Source organism: Tribolium madens, unplaced genomic scaffold (assembly GCF_015345945.1).
Source record: "Tribolium madens isolate multiple individuals breed KSU strain unplaced genomic scaffold, Tmad_KSU_1.1 Scaffold_20;HRSCAF=117;Tcas5.2_LG4, whole genome shotgun sequence".
In the NCBI taxonomy this organism is placed as follows: domain Eukaryota; kingdom Metazoa; phylum Arthropoda; class Insecta; order Coleoptera; family Tenebrionidae; genus Tribolium; species Tribolium madens.
This window is the reverse complement of record NW_025400985.1, coordinates 4,874,352-4,897,022: the sequence shown is the minus strand read 5'-3', so window position 1 is coordinate 4,897,022 and position 22,671 is coordinate 4,874,352. Positions and strand designations below refer to the sequence as shown.

Here is a 22,671-nt window from a genome sequence, read left to right as displayed (position 1 = left end):
TATAGTTGTCTATATAAAAGATTTGGCGTACCAGCTATTACTCGGTAGATGTCGCCAAATCATTTATATAAGAAAATTTTAGCATTATTTCTAAAATTGTACTCTTAAATAATTAGTGGTTTTATTTTCTTCTTGATTTTATTTCCCAGTTTTATGACTATAATAATTGACTAAGTAGATATATAAACGATAGGTATTCATAATCTGTCAGTTGTAGGAAAACAACTTTTAAGAGCTTAGATTAGATAAAAGCAGTAAACGCACTTAAACAGAACATTAAATATTAATTTGATAGCGAATTCTATTATATTATTCAAGTACTAAATTCAATTAAAATTTCTGATAATAAATTAGTTTGTGTTTTGTGATAAAAAATTATATTTACTATAGATTTTCAATAACTTTGTAACTCAACTTCAAAATAATTATTGCAAATTAAACACAAATTTCTTTCAAATGAAAAGTTTGTGGATATTAGGTATGTAACCTGCAGTTCATAAATGCTTTATGATAGATTCATTCATCCACTACTGTAAACACTGTAATTTTTTTTTTCTCAAATACCATGTACTACAACTATTTCACAAATAATATAGATTTAGAGCTTATTCCATATTTGGTGGCGAACTGACAGTGACAGAAAAGACACTTGGAGTGCGCCCACCCAGATAAAAAATACATGAGCGTACATTTTTTTCTCTAAAAATTTTGAAGACAATGATTGTTAGGAATATAATTTTTGAAAATTCTTTTCATGCGTTAACAATTTAATAATTTGTTCATCATTCTTCATCTTATGTATGAGTATGTACTTATTATATTTTTTTAAAGAATAACAGTGGTTTTGAATGAAATATTATTTCATACGACGCCTATGAAGAATATTTTTTTTTAATAGTAAACATATGTTTAGTGTCAAAATTCAGTCATTTTTGACAACGTTAGTTCGCCACCAGATTTGGAACAAGCTCTACCTTGTTATGTTGAAAAATGTATTTTTATTTTTCGACACTGTCAAAATTTTTTCTTTTTTTCTCCTGTGTAAGGAAGTTTTGACAACTGTTTGGCATTTTTCAATACGAAACGTCAGATTATTTTTTACAGCAAGCAATTTTAAGCCTTGTTGAGTCTAGTTCGAAGAATAAAACTCGTTACCACACGTGGTTTAAAAATCCACTCGTGAGGTAATGTGTCTGATTTACACGCAAACTCGTCGAATAAATAACTATTATTGTCTTTAAAATTAAATAATACATGTTTTATCGTAATTCCATTCCATGTTGCTTCCTGTTTTACGTTGCTTTCTTAGTCGACTATAATTATCTAAAAAAATATTGAAAATTGTTAAACCACATCTAATAACCAGTTTTTGTGTTTATGTATATTTTAATTACCGTATTAAATCTACCTGAGATGAATGTAAAAATAGTGTTGAAAAACACGTAATTTCCTAGAACAACCTCATAATTGAAATTAAACGATACCTAGATTTAACCAATTATAATTATTCTTTATTATTCTCTTGAAGTTAGTTTCTTCTAGGTAGCCTTTTTGTGGTTTAATTATTGTTATGGTTATTAGATTTTTTGCAATTGTAGAAAAATTAGTTTGAAAGGAAAGTAAAAAATCTAAATGTTAATTTTGCTGCCTATGCCATGAGTTTACTTTACAAAATACTCTCAACTTTCTCTAAAATTTCCTGACAAAATTAAATTGCCTATGAAGCTCCTCAACGTGGTTCACCACTCGATAGGTTTTTCTTCCGCCTACATCCGAAAAATTGATCGTATCCCATAAAGTCCTCTTTAATAATTTATAAACAATTAGGGGTATCGAGTATGCGCAACAGTAATGTGGATAAATAGGGGTTCACCATATAAACGGACCGTAAAGGGAAGAGAGATAGTAACCAAGTGTTCATAGCTTCCTCAGTCGAATTATACATCTCCGGGGAAAACAAAGCTCCGGAGCCCGGATTGTTCAAGTGGTGCTCCGGATGTTCGAATTCCAAAGTGAAAAATCGAAGCACTTGACGAAAATACTAGGCGAACTCCAGGTTTGAAATAAACCAAATTTCCGTTCCGAGTGTTTCAATCAATTATATTTAGCAAAAAGCACTTGAGCAATTTGAAAACAACAACAAAAATGAATTTTAATAGACACGTCCCTTTTATATAACAGGATGCCGCATAATGGGATCATTTTAAATTCGTATTGTAACCCTATATGTCTGTAAATAAATAAATACAGTTCAAATTGTTGCTTCTGTCGGTGATAACACGACATAGTGCTTGAGTGATAAGATAAATACATTAAAACATTTTAGTTTTTTCTGGCATTTCGTGCCTAGTTTTCAACAATTGTGGCGGTTTTTACTGTTTTTCAACAAATATGGTAAGAATTGTTGTCAGATTTGTCACTTTCACTTCACCAAATTATCTTTGCTTGATAAATCCTAAACAATTACAGACGGAAGTAAACAAAGCAATAGCACATTTAACATTTTTGATAAGTTATTTGACTATCAACAAGTTGAACAAAGTCCAATTCATTTTTCAATTATTAACCTTAATATTGCTCCACTAAAATCCTAAAATAATAATATCTACACAACTAGTGTAGCTTATTTTTGGAGTCGTCACTAGTTTTATGAAGCATTATTTCGGTCTAAATAAAGATTCTCAAGGTGTCACTTTTTGTATGATAATCACGAAGCTTGTTATAAATTCAAATTGTAAATAATGAAGGTTTCAATCAATAAGTTAGGGTTAGTATAAGTGTGATATTGAAGTTATTGATAGGTTTCCGGTGTTGACCTCGATCTTAGTTTAGAATAATCCGTAATTTAATCATCTAATCTTTTTTAAATCCAATATTTAAGCCAAATAAAATCAATTTAGTTTGTGTGAAAAACTGCGAAAGGGATTTGGATGGAATTTAAAATTTAATTTTGTCTCAAAGTCGATTTTCAATAAACACGAAATTTTCCGGAAAAGAAATGAGCGCTTGAACTTGGTAAGATATGATAAGTGATTTCAAGCGATAAAATCGACAAGTTGCTAATCTTGAATCTTTAATGATATAACCGTTACATAACTAAACCCATGTGTTGGACAAATCTTGAAAATTAATTAGGTTACATGTTAATTTATTAGGGGGCGGAGATTGTTAATTTTTGCGTCTTGTCTTATTTTTGTAGGACATGCAATACGCAGTCATAAATTATATATTCATCCAATTTAACCATCTGTTGTACTCAATGTAATAAAATACGTGTATGCTAGGTCATGAGAGCATACAATTTAACAAGATCCCGGATAGCATTCCAAATACCGCGTAGTATCCTGTGGGAAACGTTGCTGGCATTCTCTATTTCGATAGTTCGATTTCAATCTCCGATATTCATGGAACAAAATGACATAATTCCCTTTCTAGTCTTTTGCATAGAAAATTATAACCTATGCAAGTTTTAAATAACAAATAAGATTAAAGTGATTGTTGTTTTTTTACGAATAAACGATACAAATCGTTTTATCGCTGAAATCTCGCAGCTGTAAAACTTGTTCGTTTCAAGAACGGAATAGCTGAAATATTGGCACTTGCAGTTGGCATTCTTGCACTAGGTTTAATTACACACCTTTTTATGTCGGTTTTGTGTTTCATGAGAAAGAGCAGTGTGATATGCATTTCAACGCTGGATAGGGTCAGAACACTCGCATTTCATTCGATTCATTTAAATAGAGCAGGGCCGCATTGATAAAAATATTACACGCCGTAAAACTATATGCGCTTTTTCCCTGGATTAAATTACTGATCATTGAGTGACAGAGGATTGTCAATGTCAGAATGTCACTGTCACGACGTGTCAAGAACATTTCAACACTGAAATTTCTGCAGCTCTTTCTAGTCAATCATAGTTATTTATTCTACGAGTTTGAGTGTAAATAGGACGTATTATTTCACCGAGTGGATTTTTATCTTCCACGAGGTGGAATAAAACGTCCGATTTACAATCGAACGAGTTGAATACAACATTTTATTCTCCGAATTAGACTCAATGAGGCTTAAACTTGCTTTAAATCTGACGTTTCGTATTGAGAAATGACAAACAGTTGCCAAAACTTCCTTACACAGGAGAAAAACCGTAAATATTGAGTGTCGAAGAATAAAAAAAATTGTGTGGGAGGAAGCTGGTTTCTTCCACGTTAAAATATTCTAATTCACTGTCAGTCATTTGTCAAATTTTTAATTATCTACTTTAAAACTTAAAAAATAATTATTAAAAAAAAGGTCAAAAGGCACTAAAAGTGAATTTTTTATTTGTTTACGATTGATGAGAAAAACTAACCAATTATTGTAAAAAAATATTTTTTCCTACGACCCTCTAACAGAAAGTAAGGCTAATTTCAGAATGGAAAGTAGCCAATTAACTCCTTCATCTGTCAAAGTGACAATAAAAATATACAGTGAGCGGCAAAATTATGGAATAATTTCATTTATTAAAACTAAAAATATTTTGTTTTGACAAAAATGCTCAAACAGATCAATTTTCTTTTAAAAAATTACAAAATCTCAACTTGTTTTAAAATTGTATGTTTGTTTTTGGTTGATAATATTTTACTTTTACTTTAGGTCAAAATTGCATTTTTATTAAAAAAAAATTGGTGACGTCAATACTCAAGAACCAAAAAGTGTAAAATTTTAAATCAAGTTGAAATTTGTGTATTTTTTAAAAAGAATATTGACCTGATCGAGTAAAATATTTCAACAAAAATATTTATAAAACTGTTGTGGTCTTTTTTCTGAAAATAGTTTGCTAAAATAGTTTTCTAGTTAGAACAATGTATTTTTATTGAGATAGATAGTTCAAATAGCACCCCTAAAAACTTTTTTTTTGTTTACGTTCCCGAAAATAGCTGTTTTAGAGACTCATTTGAGTGCCTAAAATGAGTCTTTTCCGGATTTAATAAAATAATACGTAAAATGATTATTTTAGGTACTCAGTCCATAAAAACGGACAAAAAAATAATTTGGTTACTATAGTGGCAATTTTTTTTAAATTAATAAGATGTGTAAACTCGTTTTTTGACAGCTTTAACAATAAAATTTTGTTTGTAACACGTACAGTCGCGGAATTAAAATTTCGGGCATTATTGTCATTTTCATAATGTAAACTCTAAAACAACCTTTACATTAATAACCTCATTTTTTACTCTTGTCATGTTTATGTCATTTTGAGTTATTTACATAGTTTAAAAAATAGTGATTTGTGGCATAAAACCAGGTAGGTAGCTGATCAAAACTATGACTTAATTACACTTAGTTCAATTAATAAATTTCCTAAGACAGACAAATTGTTTAATTAACAATTTTAACAACAACAAAAAAAGTTTAATTGTCAAATGTGAGTCATGATGACAATAAAAGGTAGTTTACTGTGAACTTTTTAAAGTGACAGAAAAATATGCCCGAAATTTTAATTCCGCAACTTCGCCTCGTCCGACAATGATTTGTCCGCAAAAACTCTATTTTAGGTACTTGTAACAAAAATAACTATTTTCATTACAAGTCGGTTTTTTCGTAATAATTTCGTCACTTTAAATAAACTTACGAAACGAACAGAGATTTTACTTCTCCAAAAAATTTTGTCAATTACTTAGGTATATTTCAAAAAGTCTCCAAATTCTTTTGCTAACTCATTTGACCACCCATATTATTTATATTTTTGCAACACTAATACTTTTTACTGTTTCTATATTATACCTATAATAATTTCTGAATTTAGTAAAATTTCTGATTCAATATTAGTTTTGCAAAAAGTCTTGAAGACAACACGAGTTTTATAGTTTAAAAATCTCAGCCTATTAAATTCTCATTCCCCCCGGTAGCTTGAATTTAAACTACGACCTCGATTTTTCAACTGTCTATAAAACTCTAGTTGTCTTTATAGCTATTTAAATTTAGTATACTATTTCAAAATATTGGTCCTTTTTGTTGTTTTAAATATTTCCTCTTAAAAAATATTCTAATAATAAAAAAGAAGCAAGGATCAAAGTCTATTAAGTTTTTTTTTTTCAATAAATTCTGTATAATAGTTGAAATTTAATTATATTTGTGGTTTTGACACTGATACAGTTCGAGAAAAATTAATTTAGGAAACAAGCAGTATATTATTATCTTGATCGTTAAATTGTAAGTTTTTTTGATAATTTGACGTTAATCTCATGTTTCTTGGAATCTCTGAAATAACAGCAGAGTGGTTAGAACTCATCAAATTTAGAGTCCGACTATGTCTAGAAACATATTTATGTAAAATATGTTGTTTATTTGGTGTTTATTAGAATCCAAGTATGAGCAGCAGTTTAATTATAAACGTCTTTACAATGTGAAATTTCAACGCCTCCAAATTATTAATTTTTGTAATTAATATTTTTTCTACAACGCACAAGACAAATGAAGTCGAGATGTCTCCAGACATCGTTTCAGAAATACAGGTTGCGCCAGAACTCGCGCCCCAGAGAAAAATGCCATATAAGGTAAGATACCAGGAACATGGAAAAAATGTTAAAAAAATTTTATCTATAAAAATTTCGATGTTATGAGAGTTTAAAGTTTGCACTTTGACTCTATTTATTTCTGTTGGAAAAATAATTTTCCAAGTTTTTTTGCTATAGGCTATTAAAAGAGGAAACAAGGAAGTTGTATCCTAAATTGTATAACTCTGTTCAATGTTATTTGTGGCTTTTATTGGCAAAATTTTTGTCTTTTTTTAAATAATTGTAAAAAAACATATACAAGATTATCTGTATCCTTAAATAGATATAAAAAAATGTCAAATGTCAAAAAATAAATGGCAAAATTTTTTGACAGATACAATTTTTTAAACATTTTTTTCATGTTCCTGGTGTCTTACCTTACTTGAAAATTTTCTCTGGGGCGCGAGTTCTGGCGCAGCCCTGTATTTTAGTTCTTACCAGCCTGAAACTTAATATCGGACTGTGTGAGCTTTAAACTTGTCGGTTTCGCTAGTCAGATGTTAATTAATCCGGAGCTTTAGGATGAAATGTGCAAAGTTTCATTGCAGTCAAACAAATGAGTGACAATGAAATAAAAGCAAGCATCTATGGATATCGTTAATTACAATTTAGGTGATGTTAAGTGGAGTGCAATTTATTATTGCTAGAAAATGACTGATTGTAAATTATATTGAGATAAGTGGTAATGGTTTTAAGCTTATCAAAAAATAATTTCCATCGACTTGAAGTGAGCTTGCAACTTTCTAGTGCTAGGGGTGGTATCGACAAAGCTTTGCAATTATCCAGAACGTGCGGAAAGAGCGCTGAATCGCTTTAGAAGTGTCATAGGACGGTCATAAATTTGAACAAACAATTTTAATAAGCTAAGTGGAACAAGGTAATCAATAAAGTACAAAGCATTCCTTTCACTCCTTTTGTTAGAAGAAGATAAATGTTTATGCCTACTCATTATTTTTCTAGTCTCTTTGCCATTTCTGTGAGACTGCAATCAAGGTTTTTCTTATAAATATTGAGTAAGAAAGAGATAAATTGAATCGACAACGGAAAAGTTACTTCCACTAAATTCACTAAAGCACAATGTGGCTAATATTGGACTTACTTGGAAATTACAAGTCCACTTAATAAATAAGAAATCTCATAGCCATGAGATGGACATTCGTAAAAATCACATTTTTATTTTATTATTTCATTTTGTTTAATTTTATTCCAAAATATGATTGTTTTATAGCATAATAAATTATTATTTAATGATTATAATTAAAATATTATTAAGTTCCAAGTGCATTTAAGGAAATTGAAGTTGGGTCAAATGAATATACTAAGAAAACACCTATCTTGTTTACTTCGTCGTTAATGCGTAGAGTTAGGTCTCCGGCCAATGACACAGGTCTCAATATTTCTAAGTAAAATCGTGTTTCAAATACGCAAATTGCTGTTTTAAGAAAATCAGAGTTGGAGTAACATTGGCAAACTGCCTGTGTGCAAACTTTCCTGGCAATCGTAACGAAAAAATCGTCTTAGTTTTTGTTGCAGTAAAGTCTTGGAAAGTAACTTTCCGTTACATTAAAAAATCCACATGCCACTCTAACGACTTCTCAAGTAATTCCACCACTAATGAGCACCAAGAAACGGGTGGTTTTTCACATTGATCAGCCTATTTCTTGGATATCATTAATTTTTGAAGGTCCAAATAACAGAAAATTTACGTTACGGAAACAGTGACTGGTTATTTCCACAAGTTCATGAAACACTTCAGTGGTTTTCAGCAAAACAATTTTTTCGCCAACGAGATGTAAATTAGTAATTTGCTGTCATGTATCAATGAATTGTTCTGCATAAAATTGTAACAGTATAATTAATATTGTATTTCTAACAATATTAAGATTAAAAAGATAAAGTTTGCATTGGTGACGTTGCCACACACCTCTCTCCAACACACCTTTTTTTTTAAAAAAAATTCTAAGACATGATTTATTTTCTACATTTCAAGACCATCAACATACGCACTCTATTTAAATTTTTCTAATTCAAAAAAATGCATTTGGTTACAAAAATGACTATAATACAATTTTCACCTTCACCTTTTTGTGATTGTCATAGCAGTCCAAGAGATCAAGGATATTACTAAAAACTTGTAAAAAATTTACAAAAAAGAAATTCCTTCCGGCTAAATCATGTTTTAAGACAAATGAATTTGAATTTTTTGACAATTTGTAAATATGGCCCGCACGTGCTATTTTATCAAGGCTGAAATTTATAGACCAGGAAAATATAATTGATTTGAGACGAAACTTATTAATAATAAGAATAAAATTTGCACTTAACTCGTGTTTTTTCACTCTACGATTGCCAAAATCTAAAAACAAAAATATTTCCTGTGTTTAACTAATTTAATGCACTTATCTCGTGACAGTAACTGACATAACTTTTAATAATTTTAATTATAATTTTACGTAATAACAATTTACAATATTATAATAATCGCTTTGTCCTTCCTTACTCTCATTAAATCTTCAAGTTCACTGTCAGGTACTCGACACTTTAATCGATTTTCTGAAGAATTAACGGTTGTCCGAGGTAATGGCTGTGTTACCTTTTATTTTCAGAAAATTACAACTGGGATTTACCTTTGAAAATAAAGTGGATGATAAATTGGCCGTTTTATTACCTTGATGACGCAAACAAATTTTTGTAACGGTCTTTTTAGTAGATTTCAACGTTCAACTGGTTTGCTTTTCTTTTGTAAATTGATCTGTTATTCCACCTACTTACCATTAATTGTTTTAGCTGAAATAAATTATGGACCCGATCCAAAATCTGGTTCACTAACACCAGCAGCTAAGAAAAAACTTGAAACATTTAAAATAAACCAAAGTGAAAGGTTTTTCTAGATTTTTTTCATAAAAAATTTTTTGACTTACATTTTTGTAAATTCGTGTCCTTGTATTTACAGAACTCGTAGAAAAACTCGAAATAAATTCATGCCTTGGGGCCATTTACATAACAACTTTCTTGATAAAATTTTGCAAAATTTTATTTTTGGGTGTAACTAGTGAACCGTAAGAGACAGGTTAAGTTGAAGGCTCGTTACTCATTACATTACAACCTTGCTTGCTGCTGTGGTGATCTGAATCAAGGCCAGAATGCAGACAAAATAATTGTGAATAATTTAATATGGTGATCAATTATTGTTATGCTAATTGATCATTTATTTAATTACCATATCAAAAGTATCGGAAAAATTGGAAGTGTTACAGGCTTTTTGACACGAGTTGCACATTGTTTTTCCTCATCTGAATGCAGGAATGTTTGTTCCGATTTTGAATCATTAGATAACTGCGGTTGTCTGGAACTTGTCAATCAAATAAATTAAAATAATTTAATATAAATAATTGCTCTATTATGTAATGCATATTACGTTTTAATAGCTAAACCAGTTTATTGATAGTTTGCTAAAGTCTGTAGTTTTAAACTTTTGGTGTATTTCCACAATGGAGTGTTTAAAACTCACACATGCAACACATTAGCCAAGAATCTCTGTAAAAATAGTTGCCGAAACCTGTTAATAACTCAATCAAACACATGTCGTCAAGCTGCAAAACAAATAATTGCATTTTGCTGTTTTCTTTAATCACCTCGCATCTCATTATAATAAATGGGAAAATCTCCACGTGAAAATGACAAAAAATAACGAGCGTCTCGAGCGTGCGTACTCAATACTGATTTTCAACTTGAATAGGGTTCGGGGATATAATATAAAAGTGCTTGCGATGTAAAAGCAGAAGTCGCTGAAACTTTGCCAGTTTCAATCCGGGTATTTTCGTGCGGTTGTAAGGATTCAGTGCTTGTGTTTGTATACAATTAATCGACATGGCGGTTCAAATGCAGCCCAGTTTTATTCTCCCCGAGAAGTTTGAAAAGCTCAAATTTACTGATTTTGTGGTAAATATTAATTTTGATTTTCGTTATTAGAGAATGTTTGCCTAAACTTGATTTTTACGACCTACAACACTTATGCGAAGGACGTATAAACATCATTAAACTTGTCCTATATTTATTTTTCTCAAGTCTATCTTTCCGATCTAAAATTCTGCTGAATTAGTGATGATAGAAAGTGATTCATTTTTCATTCATTAAATCAAGACTGTAGTAAATCGTGAATGTTTTTAATTATTTTGTTGATATTTTCGCTTTCGGCGAAAATTCCCATTAAGGAAGTTCACGAGAAGAATTAAAAATCTTCAAAAAATACTATGACGAACACAATTGATCATTTTGTTTTTATACTAATGCGTCAGATGAATAATTTAAAACGTGCAAACATCAATGTCATTAAACCGTAAACAACATTATTAGATGAGCTTGAGAGTCTACATTCGTTTCAGAGGTGTTGTTGATTGATTGGAATTTTTCACCAATTAATCCAAGAATTTGTTGTTAACTCATTACATTTCTAGATAACAAAATTCATTACAATGAAATAAATGAGTTTTGGGAATTGTAGTAAAAGTATTTTGCCAATGTATACAACAAATTAACACAACAGTGCTAATGAATATGCATAACTTTAAAATATTTACTTACAACAAATTCTTTATATTGTTTTGTTTTCAGAATATTTTTTTTCTTAAACAAAAAAAAACACATACATTATATCACCTCAATCATATACTTAAAATTGCTACTACATATATAGTATGTCCCCGGATAGGTAAAACGACTCTTGTAAAAGATAAAAAAAAAATTGATTTAAATTTTTATTTTCTGGAGTTCAGCTCTGCTGGAGTAAAGACTAATTTCTAACATTTTGAAATTTCAATAATGCCTTGGAAATTTTCAAAAAACTTATTTTTATGTAGAGTTAAGTGCCTTTTGTGTGGCAAATACGACAAAACGTTATTAAGAAAAGTTTTAATTTTTTTATGTTTATTAATTCACAAATCAAAGAATTTTATTTTTAGCAGTTTTATTATTACAAACAAAATAAATTTACATTTGGATTATTAGTACTAAATAACTTTTTGACGTATCTGTTAATAAAAAGCAATTATTTTGGAAAAAAATAGAAAACTATAGTAGGCCGATGATTTTTAAATTTGATATATGGACCTAGATGTTGATTCTAAACAACTTTTTTTAATTAAAACTTTTTATCGTATTTGCCACATAAAAGGCACTTTACTCAACAGAAAAATAGTTTTTTGAAAATCTCATATTTGATTTTTCAAAACTAAAATTATGTAAGACATTAATCTTTAACCAAGCAGGGCTGAACCCCAAAAACTAAAAATTTAAATCCTCTATTCGGGGACCCACTGTATAATATTGTGCAGACTTTAAAATACAGAACAAAACATGAAAGTATTTGTTACTTTCCATTTTCCTTAAAAATAATTTGATCTAGTTACTAAAATACAGGAAATACTTCATTCTTGTTTTTAATTTAACCGAATAATTAATTTAATTTTGCGTCGAGTCAACAATGTGTAAACAATAAACATTTCAATTTCTGAGATGCAAAAAAATTGAAACGAGCTACGTGGAAAAATATTTACAAATCAAAAGTTACAATGTATTTGCATAAATTGTTGCAAAGTTATTGATTTATGAAGCATTAAAATCAGTCCTGCTCCACTCTGCGTGAATTATAAATTGCACCATTTCATAAATATAATTTTTTTTCTTTATTGATTTCAAAAAATGTAGTTAATTGTTTTGTGTTCCATTCTGCTATTTATATATTTAGAGTTATATATTTTTAAATATTTATCATGTTTCTTATATTTTTGGGACTAAATTTAATCTTCAAATCAATGTCTTACAAAAAATTAATGATATTTAATAATTATCTATCTAATAATTATTTATCTTGTTTATTGCTCGTATAAATTAAAGCTCCAATTACACCACTAATTAGAATAATATGTGATCATGTCTTGTCAGAAACCGCCAAGGTTATAGCGAATCAATGCAACAAGTAAACTTTTAGTGATGATTTGTTGATCTTGCTTTAAAATTTTTAAAAGAAAACGATTCAACTTTTTTTTCCTTCTAGATAATTGTATTAGATTTATTTCTGATTGGAGATATTGTTAAACACAACATATTTAATTTATTAATATATTATCCTCGAGTGCAAAGCAATTTAAATCCCTCACAAAGGTGTTTCTGTGTACATTTCCTCGAATTTTAATTAAAATGAACAATACCTGTTTGTGGCTGCATTACTTGAAAATTACTTGCAGGCACTCTTGGAAAATTCAAGCGCTTGCATTTTCCTTTTTAATTAAAGAGCAAAAAGATGGTATTGATTTTGTGTTTCCACAATGTTAAAACATATTCCTAAAAGCTTCTTGGGAAGCTTCTGTTTCCATGGAGAGCTTTCAAAGCTCCAGTGCAATAATTTATATTTTTCTTGTAGTCCGTCGATTCAGTCTCCACCCCCTCGACACCTTCCACCCCTTGTAGTCCTCCTGTCGATCCCTTCAGTATCGAAGTGATCACAGCGGATGACAGGGAGGAAGTCCTGAGGTTCTTGAGGACTTTTTTCATCCGGGACGAGCCCTTGAACCACAGTATTGGACTTCTGGACGGCAAGGAAACCTGTGCGGAGCTTGAGTCGTATTCCATCAAAGATTTGGACAGTGGACTTAATCTAAAAGCGGTTTCCAATGGGAAAATAATCGGGGTTTGTCTCAACGGTATCTTGAACCGGGGATATTTGAACGAGATTGAAGAAGCGAACTGCGATGATAAGAAGTTTGAGAAAATTTTGAGGCTCCTCGACCATGTTGCAGTCGAGTCAAACATTTTCTCGCATTTTCCCGACGTGGATAAAGCCATGACTGTGAAAATCCTCTCTGTGGATAGTTCGCTGCGAGGCCGAGGGATTGCAAAGGACCTGATGAATAGGACTAGGTAAGAAAAAGGGTCAAATCGTAGGTCAAGGTCTGCATTAAGTGTAAGGTTAAGGTCGTGCTTTTCTTTGAAAATTAATTTTCCGCACGCGAATTTGCTTTTACACAATTTTCCGATCTTGTTAGAGTCGCTTTGTTAACCTCGAATTTCATTTCTGTTGGTGATTGGAGATGATTGCTCGAGGGGGAGGATTCTCTCCCTGACCTGACCTTAAACTGGAATTCGGGAGCTTTATTTTAAATTCGACGGAAAAGCGTAAAACCGCAAATTAAATTTTCGCCGAAAACATTACGTTTTTATTGGTGAACTTTTATGGTTTGGTAGGTAATTTATTTCTGGTTTTTGTAGAGACCTTGCCCGAGAACTGGGTTGTGGTATAATGACCGCTGATTGCACGAGTCATTTCACAGCAAGGGCTTTGAAGAAACTAGGATTTGAATGCATTTACTCTCTAAATTACAAAGACTACAAAGTTAATGGCGAAGTCGTGTTTACTCCAGAGACACCCCATGCCGCCGTTACCGTCTATACTCAAAGAATTGTGTAATCGTGGCACAAGTTGCACTTTTGGTTTCCCAAAGTCGCACAATTTGCTTGGTGTCTGTGCTTGTGGAACATTTTTTTTTTTAACACATTCCCTCTGGAAATTTAAGTTTTAAGACAATTAATTATCTAACAAATGTGGATAATTGTTCTTTTTTGATGTATTCGTTTTGGAATACGTGGTTTAGGTTTTATTTGATTTGAGAAGCTACAATGTTTGTTTAAATATTTACATGGATTTTACTCATTGATGTATTATGTAAAAAAGTTTTTAAATAAATAAAACGTCTTTTATTCTTCTCTTCATCCTTTGTTGTAACAGATCAAGAGTTTTTTATAAGTGAAGTCAATATACGTCTAGGTATCTCTTTTTTGATTTAATACAGATGAGGTCAATAACACCATTATTGTCTGTCTATTAAAAAATATTGACGTTTGATGTCTTGCTTTTTCTTATGTAAGAAATATCAATTTTATCTACGTAATAGTGTGTTCGAGTTATATAAAATGGTAGTAATTGGCGAGAAATCGAATGGTTACGCATATTTAAACGAATTTATACAAATTCTTCTAAGGTAAGGACTTTTTATCAACATTTGACCTTTACAAATAACTATCCAATTTAGTTTCGTAACTACAGGAACTCCAAAAGTCAAGCACTAACTGACTAATACAGTTATAAAAATAAAATTAGTTAAAAAAAAACACTTACATTGTTACTGGTAAATAACAAATTGTAAATAAATGGGAAACTCAAATATTGCTAAATTACCTAATTATTATCCAGGTCAAAAAACTTAACTTAATTCTATACCAAGTTGCACAATTTAAACGCCAATAAAATTATATTTTTTTATTTAAAGTAATAATCTCAAGAAAAATATTGAAAAAAGTCTTCAAGTCATATTGTAACCATAAATTCATTTTGTCAAATTCTTAAGTTACATTATCTTTCAAATTTCACTCATACCTAATAGTTTCATAATACAGGGTGTAACGAAAAGATGAGGATAAAGAGTAACCTGAGATTCGAGATCAAAGATTTAATCCAACATACCAAGTATAGCACCGTTTAAAAGTTTGAGGACACCAAATTGTTTTCAATAATTTTAAATGGAGTAATCAATTTTTATGAAATTGGTGAAAGCAATTTGATATCAAAACTAAATATTTTGGTGCTGTTTCTTTCCTTTTCTTTATTTTTATTTGAAGGATTCATACATTATTTTTAAAGAATTTTTGTATCGGTTTTGGTTTTAGGGTAAAGAAATAATTTAGGTAGACGTTGGCCATTTATTATTATTGTTTTTAAAATTGTATTAAAAGAATTTTCTTTATGTATATGTATTTGTGTTAGTTAACAATAATGGATGTACACTTGAGTGCAAAAAAAAACGAAATGGAAAATCAATTTGCGTTTTTTTTTACACTCAAGTGTACCTACTGCCACAAGTTAGTTGACTTTTTCAGCGCCCTGTAGGATACTAAATGTTGAATTTATTTTCATGGAAAATTTCAAAAGTAGCAAAGGCGGAAACGTATGATGAATATATTATACAGGCTGTGCCAGAACTTGCGCTCCAGAGAAAAAATTCAAGTAAGATAAGATACCAGGGACATGGAAAAAATGTTTGAAAAATTCTGTCTGTCAATTTTTTTTGACATTTGACATTTTTTTAGGTCTATTTAATGATACTGATGATCTTGTAAATGTTTTTTTTTTATAATTATTTAGTAAAGGTACAAAAAGTTTACCAATAAAAGCCACAAATAACATTCAACTGAGTTACAATTTAGGATACAGCTTCCTTATTTCCTCTTCTAATAGCCTGTAGGAAAAAAACTTGGAAAATTATTTTTCGAACAGAAATAAATAGAGTCAAAGTGCAAAACTCTCATAACTTCGAAATTTTTATAGATAGAATTTTTTTAACATTTTTTCCATATTCTTGGTATCCTACTTTATATGGCATTTTTCTCTGGGGCGCACTCTGTATATACCGAGACGTGAAAATGCAAACAGAGCCACTATTATAGTTAAACTTCCTCTAAATTACAATTAATAAAAATAAACATAGTTTTCTAGAAATATACAGTTGCTGTTAAAACAAATTTATGCACTTTTTTGATTATACGTATTTAAGATTTTCTGCATTTTTAGTAATGTTTATTGCGAAAATAAAATTATCACAATAATCTAGAAAATTGTGATAAGTGGACAGCCAAATGGGTGAACGCACCTTTAGCATGACGTATGTGACCTTGATGTGATGTGATTACATCACAATCAGACGTCAAAATTTCTATCACAATAATAATAATGTAAAAAAAATAAAATTTCGACAATGTTGTGCAAAATTTGCAGCGATTTTTCAAAACTAACCCAAAAAACAATCACATTACACAATTCTTGCAGGTAGGTCATTTTATTGTTTTCAAATAAAATGAATTCATTCAAAAGTGAGGTTATGTAATATTTTTGTTTTCCTTTTTTTAATTGAAGATTTTATCAGACACATTACGACGTGTTAAACTTGTCAAGAAACTGCACTGATAAAGAAATAAGAAGTGCCTTTATAAAATTATCAAAAGAGGTAAGTTGGTTTTCAACGAAACTGGACATAATTTTAATTTTATTAGCACCATCCAGATGTTAATAAAAGTGAACAATCTCATGCTAGATTTCAGAAAATTAATGAGGCTTATAAAGTATTAGGTAAGCGTGAAAGTAGAAGGAATTATGATTTAGGGTTGACAAGTCCTGAAAATCATACAAGGAGAAATTATAATGAAACTTATTATGAACAACCTACACGAAAGTACGTCAAGTAACATGAATTTTTGTGATTATAATTCTATTTTATAGCCCATACAATGATCCTATGTTTTGGGTAAACAGAAACAAATCTAGAGATAAATATTACGAAAATCGCTCATATTATGGAGTTGACGGAATTCCAAAGCTACCTAATAGCACAGTTGTGATCATTTGTATTTTCTTTTCTTTGATAGGGGTTGGTCTCCAATATTTGGCGATTACGTAATTGATCAATTTTAATTGTCTTTTAAATTGATTTTCAATTTCAGCCGCTCTGTAACTTTCAAGCGAGAAGTTTTAATTCTGAAATCATTAGAAGCTGAAAAAGTGCACAATGAAACCAGAACTGCTGCCAATGATAATGGCAATGAAGTACAACTTGAAGCGTTAAAAAAAAGATTGTTAGGAAAAGCAATGAAAGAAACTGATAATAAATAAATTTGTTCACTTATTTATTCTACAATACATTTTTAAACATTGTTTATCCTCTACCTATTGTTACAATTCTGTATAATTTATGACAGAAAAACTGTGATTTGTGTAATATTCAAACAAGTTTAGAGTTATACGACTGGAGGTTACTACTTTGATCTCCAAGTAAGACTACTCTTACTAGGAACAGTGTGAGAAAAAGTACATTCTGCTTGGTTTTTGCAATACTTTCCAAATTTACAAGGTTTGGGGTGGTAAAATGCACAATTGACGTTTGTACAGTTGGGGTAAAATTTACATGTTTGAACAGGACCTCCTATTTTCACAGGACTTGGACCTAAAAAAATTATTTTATTATTATCAAACATTTTTAAATATTTACCTGTCCCTTTAGCTGCGTGACTATAAACACAGCCTCTCCTAGTACAAGAACTGCCAAATTTGCACGTTGGATGTAAAAATAAACATTTATCACCAAATTTACAATGTGGGAATTTTTCACAAGTTGTAGAAGGGTGGACAAATTCACATTTTTCACCCTGTCGACAGGACGGCCAATATTTACACCTTTCCTTATTTTTGACGGCAGGTGAAGCATGGACTAGGGGTAGTTTGTCGGGAATATTTGGTTTACCCTTAATTGTACTTTCAACTTTGTCAAAAACAATGGGTGAAGGTGATTTCTTTTTGTCAAGTCTTGACTTGATTGAAGATTTTGGTTCTTCACTAATTAATTCTTTGTATTTGGTTTTCTCAATACCATCCAAAGTGACTATAAATTGTTGCTTAATTTTATCATTTTCAACTGAACTATCATCCGAATCGTCCGTTTTACTACTAGGGATGTATTTAGCCGTTGATTCCTGTACTCTCTTAATTGGAGTTGGGATATATTCTTCAGTTTCATCTCTTTTGCTGTTCTCAGGTACGAGAAGGAATTTCTTTATTTTATTTTTCTCAACTTCTGGTAATTTTTTACCAGTTGACTGTTCATCTTCAAGTTTTTCTTTGTATTTTTTTGTATACAAAGCTTCAGGCTGAAAAATCATAGATAATAATGATAATTTTTTTAGTTAATTAAGTACCTTTAAATTATTTCCAACTTTTGGTGCTTGGGCTATACTCCTTTGAGCTTCAGCTACAGCTTTCAAAAGTAGATTTTTATTAGCTTGTGGGGCGTCAGGAGGAATGACTCTTGGCTTAATTTTGACCACACTTGGTACTTCACGATTTTTAAATGGTACTTCAGGTTCTTCAGGGGGTTTCACAGGAATTGACACTTTTGACATTACTCCAAGTCGGCTCAAGACGCTCTCTTTTAAATTGTTATCTTTTTTAAACCGTTTATCCCTCCTATCATCCCTATTTTTCGAGTTTTTCTCTTTTCTGAAGTCTGACATTTCAAATCTGTTTCGTTTTGAAGAAGTCGCTTCTTCGTTTTCATTGGAACGCCTTTTCCCTAATCTATCCATAATAGATTTTCGTTTAGCTGAATTTTCATGTTCTTCACTGTTAAATATAATCCGAGAATGTTCAGTTCTCTTAACTGATTGAGTGGCTTCTGTAGAGGCAGTGGTTGTAAGTCCAACATTTGTCTCTCTTTTATTTTCATTTTCAGGCGGTAATAACTCGTCTAAAAATCGGAAAATAAGAAAAGTAAAATAATCAAAAAAGGTATCAACCTGGCTCAGGCTTAAGTTTGATACAATCTTCTTCATCACTCTCTACTAGCAAACCCAACCTACTCTTCACACTTTTTATCTTATTTTCCAAGTCTTCTAATTCTTCTTCTGTGGACAAATTGACTTCTGAAAGTAGGGGTATGTCAAAATTGTCTTGCATCAATTGTCGACTTTTGTTAGATTTATTTTCTTTCATTATTATGATTTTTCGTTGCTCGGAAAGTCTGTTTGCACTTATAGGTAAATCATCAGTCAGTGATTTGAACACAGATTCTGTTGATTGTTCTGACTCAGTTTTCTTAATTTTTTTCTCAGGTTTCTTTTCTTTTTTTTCTTTTTTAACATTAACGTTTGGCAGTTCATCAGATTTTCGTTTTGCCGTCTTTTTATACACATCTAAAAATGATACAATCACAAATGAAATTGTTTTAAACTAGTATTCACCTGGGTTTGTAACTGTTACTTCTTTGAGTTTTTTTAATACTATATGAAGCCAATCGACAAAAGTAGAAGTTTTATTAGAAAGAAACAGTTGTAAATCTTCCTTCATTTGCGATTTTGTCCTCTTATTTGCCACCATAACCATAACATAATCAGGAAGTTCATCATCTAAAAAGAAGATGTTTCTGATAGCGTAAATCAATAATTTTTAATTATAAAATACTTACCAACGTAGCAATTCAGTTCTAATAGTTTGGCTTTGATCGCAGACTAGAATTAGAAGAAATTATTGCTTTTTTATTAAAAATTCAAAACATAACCTACAATAAAATGCAAAATCAAAACGAATTTACTTACTCGCATTTTTTGGCCAACTTCTGCGCCAATCGTGGCCATTGTTATAAATCACTCTTAATTAATAAAATTCAACAAATCAATTCTTAATTAATTACTTAAAATCTATTCTAATTTATTTAGGTGTTTGACATTACATGCCGGTAAGTTAGGCAAACCTTACACATGACAAGTCGTTAATTTGAAAAGTAGCGCCATAATAATGCTCAAAACTGTTATCCTTTAAATTAGCTTTTCAAATAAAATTGTTCTGTGGATAAAAAATAAAAAAAAATATTGCCATGCAGATAAAAGAAAAAACTATTTTTTATAATTTTCAGATTGCAACAAAGAATACATTCGGCTAAATCATTCTATGTAGAAACTTCTATCTTTCCATTCTCCTATTTCCATTTTTAATAAATTTGGTTCTATAATTCTTACCGCAGAAAATTTATAATGTTGTAAAGTTAATTTGCTATTGTTGTTGAGAGCAATAAATATTTTATTTTAATTTTATTTGTTTAGAATTTTGTGTAAATTTTACAAAGATTTAATTTTCTACAAGTGTTGTACCGCAAAAAATGTTTTATAATTTTTTTATGAAATTTCTTTAGAAGCGAAAGTTAAACTCAAGAAAAATGGAAATCATAATCATAGATCAATCTGTTTGTCCAAGCTATGACGTTAAAAAATCAGAAAAGTGGTATTACTAAGCCATAAATAATTCGTGCAAACGAAAGGAAATACAATATAAATACTTATAAGAAAGCTTTCAGAGTAATTTGTATGAACGAAAATATAAAAGTGATTGGTCTGGATGTTGTAGATTTTCTTTTAAAAACAGAAATATTGCATGGAGCTGTTAGGGAGAGGTCATAAATTACAATCCCTAAAATTCTTATTAACGTCACGGAAATCAATATTTCTATTTTCCTTTCAGAAATCCATCAATTCTAAATACGCACATGACATAAAAACGTTAATTAAAACCTAGCAATCTTAATTAGGCCTTTAAGGGACGATCAGTCGTAAAGAATGCCTTCTTGGGAAAGAGTGCAATTGCAGATATCGTTACTAAATGATCTAGATTGTGACCATCGACAAAAAATCTCGATCAGATTTACTACTAAGGTGAAAGGAAATTATTCCAGTCACAAACCATCGTCCATGCACCTTCTTCCTAGCCTTGAGCGATCCATTTTTCTATTAACACTTGCACAAAATGAAATCGGATTTTTTTTAAAATTATATAACACTTTTAACTGAATAAAATAATTTCTCCAACGCTACTGTTTTAGGAAACTGGCTTGGATTTCTAATTTGGTTTGTCACATACGAAATGAGTGTAAAAATCGCTTTTTTGACAAAAATAATTGTTTTCCTTGAATTTTTTAACAATTTTAATAATAATTAAGTAACTTCCGATCTAAAACTCAGGAAAATCACAATCTCTCGTCCAATTGCACAACTCGTGGTACTTTATCAATCGGAATTCTTATGGTATTTTATAGCACATGTCTTACGTTAAATTACGCCAAGGTGCATTAGCCAATCATCCCTACTAGACAATACCATATCTGATCTTTTATATAAAAGCATACCTGGGAAAAATTCCGTTCAGTTGGTATTATCTAAACTACAAAAATGTCTAAAGTGGTAAGTCAAAAATACAATTCAGTTTTTCTCTAAACTTGAATAGATTTTTTTAAGTTTTATTTTAACAACAGTCTACGCAGCCCCTGGATATGATTTCCATGGTTTTGGTCCCATCGTAGCTGCACCCCCAATTTACCCAGCACCCATCATTAAAACTCCCATTATAGCACAACCTCCTATTTTTCATGCTCCTGTTGTGAAGACCATTGCACCAGTGGCGCCCGTTATTAAAACGGTGGCTCCGGCCACAAGTTACGCCACTGTGGCTATCACCCATTCTGCACCCATAGTGAAGGTAAATCATAGTCTAGATGACGTATTTTGCAAAATCAAATTTCCAAAAAATTACAAAGAACATGAACTAAAATTTTGATTTAAAATATTGAAAAATAAACTTTACCTAACAGAATCGTTATTATTTGGGGCAAAAAATGACGATTTAAACTTGTTTTTGTACAATCTTTTAAATTAAATAAATTTCTAGCTTGTTTCTGGAAAATCTCTTCAATTAGGTGATTTTTTAAATTGGTAGTTAAGAAAAATTATCCATACTGAATTTTGATTATTCTTTAAAACATAAAAAATAAATGAAGCAATTACATATTAAGCTTTTTTTTGAATTAGGCTTGGGCACACTTTTGATGATCCTTTCTAGCTGAAACTACCGATTGTGAATATTGCATTATGGAAGCCTTGTCACGCTACATTGCGTTTACAATACGCTTATCAAGAAAAATTTATCCATTTCCATAGTAAAATTTCAGTTTATTCAATAGTTTTACTTCCGGGTTTAATAAAATTGCCATCTTCAATAAAACCAATTTGAATGAAATTAATTATTCAGAGGCGATTGACAATAATGAGCTAAAATTGTTTGCTCATAGGCACCTAGTGAGAAAAAAATCTAATCGATAGATGTGACACAAATTGTTTGTATTTTACTTTAACCACATGAACTTTATTTTATCTTTTTTGGTGAGGTTTGATTGTAATGTTCGATATTGATTTAGTAATAAGAATTATTACATTTATTTATAATTCTAGACAATTCTGGCGCCTCAGCCCATCTTGAAGAGTTATTATCCAGCTCCATTAGCTTTCGGCCATGGTTACCATTGAATCATCGCTATTTATTTCATTGTACATAACTTATTTAGCTTAGAAAAATGTACAAAAATTTTCAATAATAAATATTTGCATTTGAATTGTGTTTCTTGTGTTTTGTAACAGAATGACACCTTTATTTGTCAGTGGCGATAAGGTTTAACTCGTTAATGGGTTTTTAAAGTACATCCATGGTAATCAAGTA

At 30.4% G+C, this 22,671-nt stretch overlaps 4 protein-coding genes across 5 annotated transcripts; 3 read left to right on the top strand and 1 right to left on the bottom strand.

Moving 5' to 3' along the window:
• The first annotated feature begins 2,257 nt into the window (after positions 1-2,257).
• LOC123004696 (arylalkylamine N-acetyltransferase 1-like) lies at positions 2,258-14,303 on the top strand. 2 transcript variants are annotated; one of them, XM_044398082.1, is made up of 3 exons: positions 2,258-2,394; positions 12,958-13,454; positions 13,803-14,303. In XM_044398082.1, exons 1-3 carry the CDS (start codon positions 2,392-2,394, stop codon positions 13,999-14,001), a joined length of 699 nt encoding a protein of 232 aa, XP_044254017.1. In that variant the 5' UTR covers positions 2,258-2,391; the 3' UTR covers positions 14,002-14,303. The 2 variants fall into 2 exon arrangements, with proteins under 2 accessions (XP_044254017.1, XP_044254016.1); XM_044398081.1 differs by lacking the exon at positions 2,258-2,394 and adding an exon at positions 10,305-10,478.
• A 1,947-nt stretch (positions 14,304-16,250) lies between these two features.
• Positions 16,251-17,294, top strand: LOC123004867 (dnaJ-like protein 60). Its single transcript, XM_044398360.1, has 5 exons — positions 16,251-16,413; positions 16,501-16,591; positions 16,638-16,816; positions 16,864-17,037; positions 17,085-17,294. Exons 1-5 carry the CDS (start codon positions 16,343-16,345, stop codon positions 17,251-17,253), a joined length of 684 nt encoding a protein of 227 aa, XP_044254295.1. The 5' UTR covers positions 16,251-16,342; the 3' UTR covers positions 17,254-17,294.
• LOC123004866 (zinc finger CCCH domain-containing protein 14) lies at positions 17,244-19,877 on the bottom strand. Its single transcript, XM_044398356.1, has 7 exons — positions 19,728-19,877; positions 19,598-19,640; positions 19,374-19,538; positions 18,930-19,325; positions 18,333-18,880; positions 17,630-18,284; positions 17,244-17,584 (listed from the first exon to the last, which is right to left on the bottom strand). The coding sequence occupies exons 1-7, from the start codon at positions 19,764-19,766 to the stop codon at positions 17,397-17,399; spliced, it is 2,034 nt and encodes a 677-aa protein (XP_044254291.1). The 5' UTR covers positions 19,767-19,877; the 3' UTR covers positions 17,244-17,396.
• Positions 19,878-21,227: 1,350 nt separating this feature from the next.
• On the top strand, positions 21,228-22,567 carry LOC123005503. The gene is made up of 3 exons (XM_044399287.1): positions 21,228-21,362; positions 21,406-21,657; positions 22,407-22,567. Exons 1-3 carry the CDS (start codon positions 21,351-21,353, stop codon positions 22,479-22,481), a joined length of 339 nt encoding a protein of 112 aa, XP_044255222.1. The 5' UTR covers positions 21,228-21,350; the 3' UTR covers positions 22,482-22,567.
• Positions 22,568-22,671: the final 104 nt, after the last annotated feature.

What these genes read in the sequence shown, in the direction of transcription:
- LOC123004696 (XM_044398081.1), top strand. Translation starts at nt 10,407, where the DNA reads ATGGCGGTTCAAATGCAGCCCAGTTTTATTCTCCCCGAGAAGTTTGAA. An exon ending in TCAAATTTACTGATTTTGTG is followed by an intron (nt 10,479 to 12,957) that starts GTAAATATTAAT and finishes TTTTTCTTGTAG; the next exon opens with TCCGTCGATTCAGTCTCCAC. An exon ending in GACCTGATGAATAGGACTAG is followed by an intron (nt 13,455 to 13,802) that starts GTAAGAAAAAGG and finishes TGGTTTTTGTAG; the next exon opens with AGACCTTGCCCGAGAACTGG.
- LOC123004867 (XM_044398360.1), top strand. Translation starts at nt 16,343, where the DNA reads ATGTTGTGCAAAATTTGCAGCGATTTTTCAAAACTAACCCAAAAAACA. An exon ending in ACATTACACAATTCTTGCAG is followed by an intron (nt 16,414 to 16,500) that starts GTAGGTCATTTT and finishes TTTTAATTGAAG; the next exon opens with ATTTTATCAGACACATTACG. An exon ending in CTCCAATATTTGGCGATTAC is followed by an intron (nt 17,038 to 17,084) that starts GTAATTGATCAA and finishes TTTCAATTTCAG; the next exon opens with CCGCTCTGTAACTTTCAAGC.
- LOC123004866 (XM_044398356.1), bottom strand. Translation starts at nt 19,766, where the DNA reads ATGGCCACGATTGGCGCAGAAGTTGGCCAAAAAATGCGA. An exon ending in CAAACTTAAGCCTGAGCCAG is followed by an intron (nt 18,881 to 18,929) that starts GTTGATACCTTT and finishes TCCGATTTTTAG; the next exon opens with ACGAGTTATTACCGCCTGAA. An exon ending in TCACGCAGCTAAAGGGACAG is followed by an intron (nt 17,585 to 17,629) that starts GTAAATATTTAA and finishes TAATTTTTTTAG; the next exon opens with GTCCAAGTCCTGTGAAAATA.
- LOC123005503 (XM_044399287.1), top strand. An exon ending in ATTCTGCACCCATAGTGAAG is followed by an intron (nt 21,658 to 22,406) that starts GTAAATCATAGT and finishes TTATAATTCTAG; the next exon opens with ACAATTCTGGCGCCTCAGCC.